A 16,265-nucleotide genomic window follows, 5' to 3' on the forward strand; every position below is an offset into this window, starting at 1 on the left:
GGCCAAGTGATATTGGCGGATCCCAGTCTGTTAGTCTGCCCCATTCTCTTGACTATTGCTTCAGCCCACAAAATGGCTGACTCCACTGTCTAAGGGACAGGTAAACTATAAGTATCATCAGCATGTGGTCTGTTATCATGAGGTTCTAGCAAGATGGTAGGAGTGCTAACTTCTGTCAGATAATGGCGGACTCCTGGCATGCTGTCATGCTATAAGTGCACTCAGATTTCACTGCCCAGTTACCAGACCTGGCTGTAATGTCATTCCTGTACAGGCACAGGGGTTTACATTAAGATAATTCACAGAATATACAACTAGTGTTCTTTGCAGAAATTACTGGATTAGTCCTGGCTGAGACACTGCAGTCTAGTAGAAGGGATTCCATGAAAAAAATAAAGAGCAAAAACCGTAATTTCTGTAGCCCCTATGTGCTCTCCCTCTTATCTCTGAATAACTTGCGCTTTACCCTGAAGGACATGTGTGACACTTTAATAAGAAATTTCCTGGTGCCCTTAATAAAGTGTACCCCACACCAACATACAATGGAAGCAGTCATTTTGTGGGCTGAACAGTCTTTTAGCCTATCGACTCTCTTGGGACTGGTGAAATCACTAGCCCATCATCCAGTCAGAGGCTGCATTCTCGTGGATTTCGGTTCAGCCAGCAAAAGGTCTGTGTACACTTTAGATAAACGTCTCAATGTGCTTATTTAAAAAGAATTGGAAAATCAATCTCTCCACTTGCAGAGCATTATATTTAATATATCTATACATCATACTAGTCCTGAAATGGTTTGAGCTGGGGACATGGAACACAGAAAGCCACAGGCTTGTGATGTGGATTCCAGTGATGGGACCCTCAAGCAATAGATGTTGCAGTGCCTGGGCCAGTATTGCAGTACTGAAATGAGGGATACATTAGTGGCTCATATGGCTGCATAGCTGTACTGTAGTTACCCTCATATATAATCCAGCATATGAAAACGATGACCATTTCAACAAGGGTCACTGTCCTTGGTTACAGGTCTTCAGTTCACCCCAAGAACCCACAATTTTGTAGCAACCACTGAAATATAGAATAGTGTAAATCTGTTCCGACGTGTCCCCTTGCCTTACTGTCAAAGCAAATACAAAACTAAAACTCTCATCCTCTCCTCACAGAGAATGTCTGCTCTCACATGATCCTGATCTTAAAGGAAAAAGAGGGATTCAGACTTTTTAGAAGCAAAGCTCTGAGGTTCTTCCCCTTAACCAGACGATGTGTGTCCTAGAGCTTGCCTGGATCTAAGAACCTGATTCTCATGTACGTTCTGCTAATGACATAGGCCACTTGCTACACGGTTATACAGTTTGGGCCATATATATGCTTGTTCACCAGACTCTAACAGAGCTAGATACATTACACCCGCACGGCACCGGAAGGAGCAGAGAGGGAATGATTTAGGATGGAAGTTTTAGGATAAAATTGTTAAACACACAGTTTTTTTGGGTAGGAAAACTATGTTCAGGAAATGCATAGACATCAAGATTCAGTTTTAAAACGTATCAGAAGGCTCCTTGGGACACCTGTAGAAGGCCTGGAAGGACAATCTCTTCAGGTGTTTGATCACCTCCTGGCTCAGCCTGGAGGCGGAAGTAGTAAAGAAAGAGGGTATTGTAAGTAGCTCCTTGCTCCCCTTGTGGTTCACTTCTTACGGCCCCCCGCACTGGATCTGCGATCAGACTCTCGTTTTATGTTGCCTTCATCTGTAGAGGAGGTAGTGACGAGGGTCTGGCTCCATTTGGCTATCTCGGCATGTTCAGAAACACTGGTGCCTATAGCAGTAATCCAGTTCTTCATCTCCTCCTGTGACAAAAAATGATACGTCCATTAAAGGAGAAGTGGAGATCTGGGTGGGGTTACAAGCATGGTTTTAGAATAAAGGTGGGTACACACTGGAAAGATATATCTGCAGATAGATCTATGGACGGATCGGGCAGTGTGTTGAGCATACACACTGCCCGATCCGTCGGGGACTGACGTCATGAACTGGGCGGGCGTGTGTTCAGCTGTCAATCACCACCGGCCGCTGCAGCATGTGTACGGGCGGTCGGCCGACCGCCGTACACACACAGCGACGCACCAATATATCGTTAGATATATTGGCCGTCGGCTGTGCTGCGGGGCCGACGCGATACGTCTGTGAACGACGGAGTTCACAGACGTATCGGCCGTACACACTGGCCGACGGACCCGCGATATATCGGACGTTCAAGAGAACGGCCGATATATCGGCCAGTGTGTACGGGCCTTAAGAGATTGGCCACTGTCAGACCGTGAAGCCTCAGCTGGGCATGCTACAGTGGTTGCTTTTAGAAGGACACCTGCCACAACTTGACATATTGATTGGACATGGGGGGTAATATTACCTGAATGGGGGGCAACTAGCACTAACAAGTCTTAAGAAAAGTCTACTCATTGTGTATATAAGTGTTTCTGACCTTTAGCACACGAATTTCCACCATAACTTTGTAACCAATTTTTTCTTGCGTCCTAGAGGATGCTGGGGTCCACATTAGTACCATGGGGGTAAAGATGGGTCCACTAGGAGCCATTTGCACTTTAAGAGTTTGAGAGTGTGGGCTGGCTCCTCCCTCTATGCCATTCCTACCAGACTCGGTTTAGAAAATGTGCCCGGAGGAGCCGGTCACTGCTAGGGGAGCTCTACAGAGCTTCTTTAGTAAAAGTTTATTTTAGAGTTTACTATTTTACAGGGAGGCTGCTGGCAACAGCCTCCCTGCTTCGTGGGACTAAGGGGGGGGAGTAGTGTCTGCCCTGCGTGGTCTGAGCCACTATCTCCGCTGACAGGACACTGAGCTCCTGAGGGGATCGCTCACCCCGGCAGCATGCCGCCACCCCCTTACAGAGCCAGAAGATTTGCGGTGAGTCAGACACCGGCCCCCCTAGCAAGCGGAGAGCCGGTGTGAAGATGGCGGCAACAGGGTATGGAGCGCAGTACTACCTGCGCTCCTGGGCTCAGCGGTACATAGTGCGGCGCTGTGAGGGGCGCCCTGAGCCAGCGCCTACACCCTACACTGACCTCTTAAGCCTGTCAGGGTCCCGGGATCGCTGCCAGCATGAATCCTCAGGCCAGTATAATCTCCTGAAGAGCGGGAAGACAGCGCCATTAAGGGGGCAGAGCTTCAACTCAGAGCGGACCCAGCAGCGTTCAGCGCCATTTTCCTGCCTGCAGAAACGCTGTCAGTGAAGTGCAGTCCCTCCCGAGAACGCCAGCTATCTCTTACGGTACCAGGGGGTTGTAGAAGGGGGGGGGGGGGGGGGAGGCTGTGTTAGGACTGTGTAACCTATTAAGGTGCACAGTCAGCGCTGGTTGGGGGTCTCCCTATACTTTGAAAGCGCTGTGTGTGGGTTGGCCCCAATCTCTGTGTCTCTCTTGCCATTCTTGGGGGTGAAACTCTGTCTAGCCTCCCCTGTGTGTGTGGAGCATTTGCAGTTTCCAGTTAGCTATGTCCAGGGACTCTGTGTCATATGCTGCAGAGGATATGTCCTGTCAGGATGATCTCATTCCATGTAATCAGGATTGCCATGTTTTAGCGCAGATACCAGCAAGGGCGCCTGAATAGTTATCCTCATCAAATCTATGATTTCTCAGATTTCTACTAGGGTTGCACAGAATGAACCTGCAAGTCAGGTTTTACAGACCTCTATGGCAGTTTGGTCCAGTTCTGTTACCTCAGGGCCCCCTTCTGTAGGTTCCCATAAACGTGCTCTTGCCCAGATTATGCAAGATGACACGTATACCGATTCTGACACGGCAGACGGTGAGAGGGATATGCTCAGGGGGGCCGCATCTCTTGCTAAAGGGTGCAGTTGATGATAGAGGCTATCAGGGATGTGTTGAATATTGCTGATACAACACCTGAGCAGGTTGAGGAGGCTTACTTCACTGACAATAAGAAAGCCTCGCTAACCTTCCCTGCGTCCAAAGAATTAAATGCTATTTTTGAAAAAGCTTGGGAAAACCCGGAGAAAAAATTCCAGATCCCTAGAAGTTTCTGGTTGCTTTCCCCTTCCCTGAGGAGGATAGGAAAAAGTGGGAAAACCCACCCAAAGTAGACGCGTCTGTATCCAGACTCTCGAAAAAGGTGGTTTTACCTGTCCCAGGATCTACTGCCTTAAAGGAGCTGGCTGATCGCAAAATTGATACTACGCTCAAATCCATATACACGGCTTCAGGGGCGATACTATGTCCTACTATTGCCTGTGCATGGATTTCCAAAGCTATAGTAAAGTGGTCTTCACGTAACATTCAGGATTCTGCATGTTTTATGGTGGAATCCATGAAAGCCCTGGGTTCAATGGCTGCAGAAATCTACCATGTCGGTCTTGGCTCGTCGAGGTTTGTGGCTGCGCCAGTGGCCTGCCGACCAGGAGAGGTGTGGAGACCCTACCCCAGGCATTCCCAACCACGGTCCTCAAGGCACACCAACAGTGCAGGTTTTAGTGATATCCAGGCTGCAGCACAGATGGTTAAATCAAAATAACTGAGGTACTAATTAAGTCACCTGTGCTGAAGCCTGGATATCACTAAAACCTGCACTGTTAGTGTGCCTTGAGGACCGTGGTTGGGAATGCCTGCCCTACCCTATACAGCGGGTAAGTCACCTTTTCTTCCCTCAGCTGCACCTGCTACGAAGAGACCTTTTTCTTCAGCTGCATCACAGTCCTTTCAGGGTTACTAAACCAAGAAAGGCCAAACCGTCCAACACCTTCTTTAGAGGTGGTCGACAAAAATCCAAGAAACCTGCTGCTGCGGGTTCCCAGGAACAGAAACCTGCTTTCAGTACGCCAAAGTCCTCAGCATGACGGTGGACAGCACGGCCTGGAGGTAGGCCGGTGGGAGCGAGACTCAGACATTTCAGTCACGTCTGGGTGTCGTCTAGCCTGGATCCCTGGGTACTCGATATTGTGTCCCAGTGGTACAGGCTGGAATTTCAAGATCTCCCTCCTCACCGGTTCTTCAAATCGGCTTGCCAGCTTTGTCAGCAGACAGAGCTACCCTACAGGGAGCCATCCAGAAGTTGGTGGAGGCACAGATTATTGTACAGTTATTGTACCCAGCTGCAAAACAAAGGTTACTATTCGAACCTATTTGTGGTTCCGAAACCGGATGGTTTGGTCAGGCCCATTCTGAACTTAAAATCACTAAACCCCTTTCTGAGGGAGTTCAAGTTCAAAATAGAGTCTCTAAGGGCAGTGATATCAGGTCTGGAGGAGGGGGAATTCCTGGTATCCCTGGATATCAAGGATGCGTACCTCCACATTCCAATTTGGCTGCCGCATCAAGGTTATCTCTGATTCGCAGTGTTAGACTGTCATTTTCAGTTCCAGGCCCTGCCATTCGGCCTCTCCACAGCATCGAGGGTATTCACCAAGGTGATGGCGGAAATGATGGTTGTCTTCCGCAGACAGGGGGTGAACATAATTCCGTATCTGGACGATCTGCTGATAAAGGCATCGTCCAAGGAGAAGCTAGTCCACAGCTTCTAAGGGAACATGGTTGGATCCTGAATCTTCCAAAACCACACTTGGAAGCTACCGGGGGGTTGTCCTTTCTGGGAATGATCCTCGACACGGAAGTGCAGAGGGTGTTTCTTCCAGAGGAAAAAGCGTTGGTGATACAAACAATGGTCCGGGATGTCCTGAAGCCAGCCCGGGTGTCGGTTCATCAGTGCATTCGCCTTCTGGGGAAGATGGTGGCCTCTTACAAGGCTCTGCAGTACGGGAGGTTTCATGCTCGGTCCTTCCAACTGGATCTCCTGGACAAGTGGTCGGGATCCCATCTACACGTGCACTAGAGAATATGTCTGTCGTCAAAAGCCAGGATTTCACTCCTCTGGTGACTGCAATTACCTCACCTTCTGGAGGGCCGCAGGTTTGGGATTCAGGACTGGATCCTTCTAACCACGGATGCAAGTCTTCGGGGCTGGAGCGCAGTCACTCAAGGGGAAGCCTTCCAAGGAAGGTGGTCAAGTCTGGAAACCGGCCTGCCGATAAACATTCTGGAACTAAGAGCCATCTACAACTGTCTTCTCCAAGCGGCCCATCTTCTGAGAAATCGGGCCATTCAAGTGCAGTCGGACAATGTAACGACAGTGGCTTACATAAATCGACAGGGCGGAACGAAGAGCAGAGCTGCAATGTCAGAGGTAACAAGAATCATCCTATGGGCAGAAAAACACGCGTTGGCACTGTCCGCAATCTTCATTCCGGGAGTAGACAACTGGGAAGCGGACTTCCTCAGCAGACACGATCTCCATCCAGGGGAGTGGGGTCTCCATCCGGAGGTGTTTAAGGAGGTAACAGATCTTTGGGGCGTACCCCAGATCGACATGATGGCCTCTCGTCTCAACAAGTAGCTTCGGCGGTATTGTTCCAGGTCGAGGGACCCGCAAGCAGTGGTGGTGGACACCCTAGTGACTCCGTGGGTGTTCCAGTCAGTGTACGTGTTTCCTCCACTTCCACTCATTCCAAGAGTTCTCAAACTCATAATGAGAACAAGAGTTCAGGCAATCCTCATTGCTCCAGACTGGCCAAGAAGGGCTTGGTACGCGGATCTTCTGGATCTACTGCTAGAAGAGCCGAGGCCTCTACCTCTTCGGGAGGACCTGCTGCAGCAGGGGCCATTCGCCTATCAAGACTTACCACGGCTATGTTTGATGGCATGGAGGTTGAACGCCAGATACTAGCTCAGAAGGGCATTCTGAACAAGGTTATTCCTACCTGATACAGGCTAGGAAAGGAGTAACGTCTAAACATTACCATCATATTTGGAAAAAATATGTATCTTGGTGTGAGTCCAAGAAGTTTCCTACGGTGGAGTTTCAACTAGGACATTTTCTCCTCTTCCTGCAAGCAGGTGTGGATATGGGCCTGAGGTTAGGATCCATAAAGGTCCAAATTTCGTCCCTATCCGTTTTCTTCCAGAAACAGTTAACTGCCCTCCCTGAGGTTCAGACTTTTTTGAAGGGAGTTCTGCACATCCAACCTCCCTTTGTACCGCCTACGGCGCCCTGGGATCTTAACGTGGTGTTGCAGTTCCTCCAGTTGGACTGGTTTGAACCTCTACAAGAGGTTGAGGTCAAGTTTTTCACGTGGAAGGCTGTCACTTTGTTGGCCTTAGCTTCTGCTAGACGTGTGATGGAGTTAGGGGCTTTGTCATGTAAAAGCCCATACTTGATCTTCCATGAAGATCGATCTGAGCATCGGACACGTCAGCAGTTTCTTCCGAAGGTTGTGTCAGCATTTAATATCAACCAACCTATTGTGGTGCCAGTTGCAACTGACTCCTCAATTTCATCAAAGTCCTTAGATATTGTAAGGGCTCTAAAGATCTATGTGAGGAGGACTGCTCATCACAGAAAATCGGAGTCTCTGTTTGTCCTGTATGATCTCAAGAAAATTGGGTGTCCTGCTTCTAAGCAGACGATCTCTCGCTGGATCAGGTTCACCATCAAGCATGCGTATTCTACGGCAGGCTTACGTGTTCTACGTCTGTTAATGCCCACTCTACTCGTAAGGTGGGTACTTCCTGGGCGGCTGCCGGGGTGTCTCGGCATTACAACTCTGCCGAGCTGCTACTTGGTCGGGGTTGAACACGTTCGCAAAGTTCTACAAGTTCGATACTTTGGCCTCTGAGGACCTAAAGTTTAGTCAATTGGTTCTGCAGGAGCCTTCGCGCTCTCCCTCCCGTTCTGGGAGCTTTGGTACATCCCCATGGTACTAATGTGGACCCCAGCATCCTCTAGGACGTAAGAGAAAATAGGATTTTAATTACCTACCGGTAAATCCTTTTTCCGTAGAGGATGCTTGGCGCCCGCCCAGCGCTTTGTGATCCTGCAGTGGTTATTTAGTTCAGTACTGCTTAGTTCTAGGTTGAATACTGTTTTGTTACTTGGTAAGTAATCTTCAGCCATTGCTGATGTTTCAAGCTAGTTAGCTTGGTTTGCCTTGTGTGTGAGCTGGTGTTAATCTCGCCACTATCTGTGTAAAATTCTTCTCTCGAAGATGTCCGTCTCCTCAGGCACAGTTTCTAGACTGAGTCTGGTAGGAGGGGCATAGAGGGAGGAGCCAGCCCACACTCTCAAACTCTTAAAGTGCCAATGGCTCCTAGTGGACCCGTCTATACCCCATGGTACTGTGGACCCCAGCATCCTCTACGGACTACGAGAAAAGGATTTACCGGTAGGTAATTAAAATCCTATTTTGATAGCAGGTCCTAGATCACAAACTTAGTGGCCAGCATACCATAACTATGGAACATGATCTGCAAAATAATAGGATTTTAATACCTACCGGTAAATCCTTTTCTTCTAGTCCGTAGAGGATGCTGGGGACTCCAAAAGGACCATGGGGTATAAACGGGATCCGCAGGAGACATGGGCACACTATAAGACTTTGAATGGGTGTGAACTGGCTCCTCCCTCTATGCCCCTCCTCCAGACCTCCGTTATAGGAACTGTGCCCAGGGAGACGGCCATTTAGAGGAAAAGATTTTTGTTACACTAAGGGTTAGATACATACCAGCTCACACCCCAACACATCGTACAACTGGATTACCAGGAAAACCAGAGAACAGTATGAACGAAAAACAGCAACAAGCTGAACATAACCGATACACAACCTTCGTGTAACCGAAAAACAACAACTAACAATACAACTGCAAGTAACAGTCCGCACTGGGATGGGCGCCCAGCATCCTCTACGGACTAGGAGAAAAGGATTGACCGGTAGGTATTAAAATCCTATTTTCTCTTACGTCCTAGAGGATGCTGGGGACTCCAAAAGGACCATGGGGTCTATACCAAAGCTCCAGACCGGGCGAGAGAGTGCGGACGACTTTGCAGCACCGACTGAGCAAACATGAGGTCCTCATCAGCCAGGGTATCAAACTTGTAGAACTTAGCAAAAGTGTTTGAACCCGAAACGTAGCTGCTCGGCAAAGTTGAAGTGCCGAGACCCCTCGGGCAGCCGCCCAAGATGAGCCCACCTTCCTGGTAGAATGGGCCTTCACTGACTTCGGCAACGGCAATCCAGCCGTAGAATGAGCCTGCTGGATCGTATTACAAATCCAGCGTGCAATAGTCTGCTTGGAAGCAGGATTTCCAATCTTGGAAGCATACAGGACATACAGAGCCTCCGTTTTCCTAACAAGAGCCGTTCTGGCGACATAAATTTTCAAAGCCCTCACGACATCGAGAAATTTTGGCACTGCCACGGCATCCGTAGCCACAGGCACCACAATAGGTTGATTTATGTGAAACGAAGAAACCACCTTCGGCAGAAAGTGTTGACGAGTCCTCAATTCCGCTCTATCCACATGGAAAATCAAATATGGGCTCTTGTGAGACAAAGCCGCCAAGGCTAAAAGCATGACCACTTTCCAAGTGAGAAATTTCAACTCAACCTTTCGCAAAGGTTCAAACCAGTGAGACATAAGAAATTGTAACACCACGTCAAGATCCCACGGTGCCACAGGTGGCACAAACAGAGGATGGATATGCAGCACTCCCTTCACGAAAGTCTGAACTTCAGGAAGGACGGCCAATTCTATTTGAAAAAAAATAGATAAAGCCGAAATCTGCACTTTTATGGAACCCAATTTCAGGCCTGCATCCACGCCTGCCTGCAAAAAATGGAGGAAACGACCAAGCTGAAACTCCTCCGCAGGAGCTTTCTTGGCTTCGCACCACGACACATATTTTCTCCAAAAACGGTGATAAGGCTTTGCCGTGACCTCCTTTCTAGCCTTAAGGAGAGTGGGGATAACTTCCCCAGGAATACCCTTCCGAGCTAGGATTTGGCGTTCAACCTCCACGCCGTCAAACGCAGCCGCGGTAAGTCTTGAAATACGCATGGCCCCTGCAGTAACAGGTCCTCTCTGAGAGGAAGCGGCCAAGGATCTTCTATGAGCAATTCCTGAAGATCCGGATACCAGGCGCTTCGTGGCCAATCTGGAACGACGAGTACTGCCGGAACCCTTGTTCGTCTTATGATCCTCAACACTTTTGGAATGAGAGGAAGCGGAGGGAACACATATACCGACTGAAACACCCACGGAGTTACCAGGGCGTCCACTGCACTGGCTTGGGGGTCCCTTGACCTGGAACAATACCTCTGAAGTTTCTTGTTGAGGCGAGACGCCATCATGTCTATTTGAGGAATTCCCCAACGCCTTGTCACTTCTACAAATACCTCTTGATGAAGAGCCCACTCTCCTGGATGGAGATCGTGTCTGCTGAGGAAGTCTGCTTCCCAGTTGTCCACGCCCGGAAGGAAGACTGCTGACAGAGCGCTCACGTGCTTTTCCGCCCAGCGGAGTACTCTTGTGGCCTCCGCCATCGCCGCTCTGCTCTTTGTTCCGCCCTGGCGGTTTACGTACGCTACCGATGTTACGTTGTCCGACTGAATCAGGACAGGTAGACCTCGAAGCAGGTGTTCCGCTTGCAGAAGGCCGTTGTAGATGGCTCTTAACTCCAGAACGTTTATGTGGAGACAAGTTTCCTGGCTTGACCACTTTCCCTGGAAACTTCTTCCCTGTGTGACTGCTCCCCAGCCTCGGAAACTTGCATCCGTAGTCAGCAGGACCCAATGCTGGATGCCGAACCTGCGTCCCTCTAGAACAGGCTTTTTCAACCAGTGTGCCGTGGCACACTAGTGTGCCGCGACCAGTTGGAAGGTGTGCCACGGAGCCAGAGCAGCTTCCTGCACCTTCAGAGTGAACTATTGGCCCAGGCTCTTCTTAGAGGATCGGTCGTGCTCCGGCCGTGACCTATGCCTTGAAGACCAGGCGGTGTGATATCATAAGTCACGGCCGCCGCATCCCACCAGCCAGCCCACCCGCATAAATACACATCTTCCAGTTCCTGCCTGCATACACAGCTTTCCGGCTCAGTATTCGCAGCACTCCACTATGAACAACCCACACCACTGAGAGACAGGGAGGAGGACAGCTGACTGGTATGGGCTAATATTTGTTATTTTATTTCTCATGTGGGGAGCAATAGGATTTACAGTATGTGGGGAGTAATGTGATTGTTTTTTCTGTGTAGGCCAATGTATGTGTGGAATTTTAATTACTGTGAGGGCCAATGTGTGTGTTTTGTTTTTTTCTGTGGGGAACTTACGGTGTGCCTTGGCAATTTTAAAATATTGTTTGGTGTGCCGCGAGTAAAAAAAGGTTGAAAATCACTGCTCTAGAAGGTGAGAACTTTGCAGCCACCACAGGAGAGAAATTCTGGTCCTGGAAGATAGACTTATTTTCCGGTGCATGTGCAGGTGAGACCCGGACCATTTGTCCAGCAGGTCCCACTGAAACACCCGGGCATGAAACCTGCCAAACGGAATGGCTTCGTAAGCCGCAACCATCTTCCCTAGCACTCGAGTGCAGTGATGAATCGACACTCTTGCCGGTTTCAGAATCTCCTTGACCATGCATTGGATTTCCAGTGCTTTTTCCGCTGGAAGAAACATTCTTTGCAGTTCCGTGTCCAGAATCATGCCCAAGAAAGGCAGCCGAGTTGTCGGAATCAACTGAGACTTTGGCAAATTTAGAATCCAACCATGATGTTGCAGAACCGTCAGGGAGAGTTCCACATTTCTTAGCAACTGCTCCTTCGATCTCGCCTTTATCAGGAGATCGTCCAAGTACGGGATAATTGTGACACCTTGCTTGCGTAGGAGTACCATCATTTCCACCATCACTTTAGTGAAGACCCTCGGGGCCGGGGAAAGCCTAAACGGCAACGTCTGAAATTGGTAATGATAATCCTGCACCGCAAATCTCAGAAAAGCTTGATGTGGAGGATATCTCGGGACGTGTAAGTAGGCATCTTTTATGTCGACTGACGCCATAAAATCCCCCCTTCCAGACTGGAGATCACTGCTCGAAGAGATTCCATCTTGAACTTGAAAGTTTTCAAATACAGATTGAGGGATTTTAGGTTCAGGATCGGTCTGACCGAGCCGTCCGGCTTTGGCACGACAAAGAGGTTCGAATAAAACCCTTCTCCCCGTTGGGACAGGGGTACCGGGACAATGACACTCTGTTGACACAGCTTTTGTATCGCAGCACTCACTACTTCCCTTTCTGGGATAGAAACTGGCAAGGCTGATTTGAAAAATCGGTGGTGGTGGAGGGGGGGGCACCTCCTGAAACTCCAGTTTGTACCCTTGGGACACTATGTCTAATACCCAAGGATCTAGGCCCGAGTGAAACCAGACCTGACTGAAGAGTCTGAGACGCGCCCCCACCGGCACGGACTCCCGTAGGGGAGCCCCAGCGTCATGCGGTGGACTTGGCAGAGGCCGGGGAGGACTTTTGGTCCTGGGAGCCTGACACAGCAGGCAACCTTTTTCCCCTTCCTCTACCGTCTGAAGCAAGGAAGGACGAGCCTCTTTCTTGTATTTATTAGGCTGAAAGGACTGCATCTGATAATGGGGCGCCTTTTTCTGTTGCGCTGGAACATAAGGAAGAAAAGTTGACTTACCTGCTGTAGCGGTAGACACCAGGTCTTCGAGGCCGTCGCCAAACAAGACACGACCTTTATATGGGAGAGCCTCCAGAGCTTTCTTGGAGTCAGCAACAGCATTCCATTGATGAATCCACAGCGCTCTCCTGACCGAGACTGCCATGGCATTGGCCCTTGATCCCAAGAGGCCAATATCTCTCGCCGCATCCTTTAGGTAAGCTGCAGCATCACTGATATAACCGAGAGTCAACAGAATGTTATCCCTATCCATGGTATCCATGTCAGATGCCAAATTATCAGCCCTCTTAGCAATAGCACTACTCACCCATGCCGACGCCACGGCTGGACTGAGGAGTGCACCCGTAGTGACATAAATGGATTTTAATGTCGTTTCCTGCAGGATCCTTGAGGGCAGCAGTGTCGGGAGACGGAAGCGCCACCTTCTTGGACAACTGTGACAGAGCTTTGTCCACATTGGGAGATGACTCCCACTTTTTCCTGTCGTCAGAGGGGAAAGGATATGCCATAAAAATTCTCTTGGGAATCTGCCACCTTTTATCAGGCGATTCCCAAGCTTTTTCACAAAGAGCGTTCAGTTCATGAGAGGGGGGAAATGTCACCTCAGGCTTCTTTCCCTTAAACAAACAAACAAACAAACAAACAAACAAACAAACAAACAAACAAACCCTTGTATCAGGAACAGCAAACACTTCAGAAATATGTAAAACATCTTTAATAGCCACAATCATGTACTGAATACTCAACCAATTTTGGATGTAAACTGGCCTCACTATAGTCGACACTGGAGTCAGAGTCCGTGTCGGTATTCGTATCAGCTATTTGGGTAAATGAACGCTTTTGTGACCCTGAGGGGACCTGTACCTGGGACAAGGCGTCCTCCATGGATTTTCTCCACGTTTGTGTCTGAGAATCAGATTTATCCAGCCTTTTAGACAATAACGCCACATTTGCATTCAATGTACTCAACATATTCACCCAATCAGCAGTCGGCGGTGCCGACAGAGTCACTCCGAAATCCTTCTCTGCGTCCCCAGGAACTTCCTCCGGGGAGGAGCACCCAGCCTCAGACATGTCGACACACTGTACCGACACACACCTACTCACACTGGCTATAGGGGACAGACCCACAGGGAAGCCTATTAGAGAAACACAGAGGGAGTTTACCAGCTCACACCCCAGCGCCCATATAATACTGAAAAATAATATATGATGTGTGCGCTGTTATGATAGCACCAAAATACTGTGCCCCCCCCCCCCCTGTTTTGCTCCCTGTACTTGATCAGGAGAGTGGGGGTCCGGGCCAGCGTCTCTGCAAGTCTGTGAAGAGAGAAAATGGCGCTGGTAAGCTGTGAGGGCTAAGCCACGCCCCCACCTCGGCGCGCTGTAGTCCCGCTCAATTTTTTTATATTTATACTGGCGGGGGCTTATATTTAGTGCCTAGGCACTTATAATATGTCTCTTTAGCCAGTTTTTTGCCTCAGTAACCTGCAGCCCAGGGCGCCCCCCCCTGCGCCCTGTACCCTGTAAGTGCCGTTGGAAGTATGTGTGCGAGCATGGGGCACAGCGCGACCGCTGCACTCTACCTCGTTACTGAAGTCTTCTTTCTTCTATATACTCACCCGGCTTCTTTCTCCAGGCTTCTGTGAGGGGGTTGACGGCGCGGCTCCAGGAACAAGCAGCTAGGCGCACCAAGTGATCGAACCCTCTGGAGCTATTGGTGTCCAGTAGCCTAAGAAGCAGAGCCTTTAACTCAGAAGAAGTAGGTCTGACTTCTCGCCCCTCACTCCCACGAAGCAGGGAGCCTGTAGCCAGCAGGTCTCCCTGAAAATAAAAAACCTAACAAAGTCTTTTCAGAGAAACTCAGTAGAGCTCCCCTAGTGTGTGTCCAGTCTCTCTGGGCACATAATCTAACTGAGGTCTGGAGGAGGGGCATAGAGGGAGGAGCCAGTTCACACCCATTTAAAGTCTTATAGTGTGCCCATGTCTCCTGCGGATCCCGTCTATATCCCATGGTCCTTTTGGAGTCCCCAGCATCCTCTAGGACGTAAGAGAAAATAGGGTTCTAGAGACTGGACCACTGCCTGTTTTTAAGCTGACTGCTGTACTTGACAGACACTTTATAGACCATTAAGCTTAACATATAAAGTGGCTCATTTAAAATAAATAGTTTCACCAATCAATATGTAAATAGTGCAGGTACTGATAAAACGAATCGACAAGGGATATACTGTATTTGTAGAGATACAGCAAACTTCCTGTTCATTGATCCTATTTGATGCACTGTCTTCTGCAGAAAGCAGCTGAAGAATAGCTTGGGTGCCATCTAGTGTCGGCCGCGGGGAGAAAAATAAGAATTTACTTACCGATAATTCTATTTCTCGTAGTCCGTAGTGGATGCTGGGAACTCCGTAAGGACCATGGGGAATAGCGGCTCCGCAGGAGACAGGGCACATCTAAAGAAAGCTTTAGGATCACCTGGTGTGCACTGGCTCCTCCCCCTATGACCCTCCTCCAAGCCTCAGTTAGGATACTGTGCCCGGACGAGCGTGCATAATAAGGAAAGGATATTGAATCCCGGGTAAGACTCATACCAGCCACACCAATCACACTGTACAACTTGTGATCTGAACCCAGTTAACAGCATGATAATAGAGAAGCCTCTCGAAAAGATGGCTCACTACAACAATAACCCGAATTTTTTGGTAACAATAATTATGTACCAGTATTGCAGACAATCCGCACTTGGGATGGGCGCCCAGCATCCACTACGGACTACGAGAAATAGAATTATCGGTAAGTAAATTCTTATTTTCTCTGACGTCCTAGTGGATGCTGGGAACTCCGTAAGGACCATGGGGATTATACCAAAGCTCCCAAACGGGCGGGAGAGTGCGGATGACTCTGCAGCCCCCAATGAGAGAACTCCCGGTCCTCCTCAGCCAGGGTATCAAATTTGTAGAATTTTACAAACGTATTTGCTCCTGACCAAGTAACTGCTCGGCAAAGTTGTAAAGCCGAGACCCCTCGGGCAGCTGCCCAAGATGAGCCCACCTTCCTTGTGGAGTGGGCATTTACAGATTTTTGGCTGTGGCAGGCCTGCCACAGAATGTGCAAGCTGAATTGTACTACAAATCCAACGAGCAATAGTCTGCTTAAAAGTAGGAGCACCCAGCTAGTTGGGTGCATAGAGGATTTCCTGACTCCAGCCGTCCTGGAAACATATATTTTCCGGGTCCTGACAACGTCTAGCAACTTGGAGTCCTCCAAGTCCCTAGTAGCCGCAGGCACCACAATAGGTTTGGTTCAGGTGAACGCTGAAACCACCTTAGGGAGAAACTGAGGACGAGTCCTCAATTCCGCCCTGTCCGAATGGAAAATCAGATAAGGGCTTTTACAGGATAAAGCCACCAATTCTGACACGCGCCTGGCCCAGGCCAGAGCCAACAGCATGACCACTTTTTCTGTGAGATATTTTAACTCCACAGATTTAAGTGTGTCAAACCAATGTGACTTTTGGAACCCAAAAACCACCTGGAGATCCCAAAAGTGCCACTAAAGGCACAAAAGGAGGCTGTATATGCAGTACCCCTTTAACAAATGTCTGAACTTCAGGGACTGAAGCTAGTTCTTTTTTGGAAGAAAATTGACAGAGCCGAAATTTGAACCTTAATGGACCCCAATTTCAGGCCCATAGATACTCCTGTTTGCAGGAAA

The 16,265-nt window shown here is 49.1% G+C and overlaps 1 protein-coding gene across 1 annotated transcript in view; it reads right to left on the reverse strand.

The window, feature by feature from the left end:
- Positions 1 to 473: 473 nt before the first annotated feature.
- Positions 474 to 16,265, reverse strand: part of SPTBN4 (spectrin beta, non-erythrocytic 4) — a 331,378-nt gene continuing 315,586 nt past the window's right edge. The window contains exon 38 of the mRNA XM_063937686.1: positions 474 to 1,845. Within this exon, the coding sequence (XP_063793756.1) occupies positions 1,684 to 1,845 (162 nt within the window). The 3' untranslated portion in view covers positions 474 to 1,683. The remainder of the gene's footprint in view (positions 1,846 to 16,265) is intronic.

This window comes from Pseudophryne corroboree, chromosome 8 (genome assembly GCF_028390025.1).
Source record: "Pseudophryne corroboree isolate aPseCor3 chromosome 8, aPseCor3.hap2, whole genome shotgun sequence".
In the NCBI taxonomy this organism is placed as follows: Eukaryota; Metazoa; Chordata; class Amphibia; order Anura; family Myobatrachidae; genus Pseudophryne; species Pseudophryne corroboree.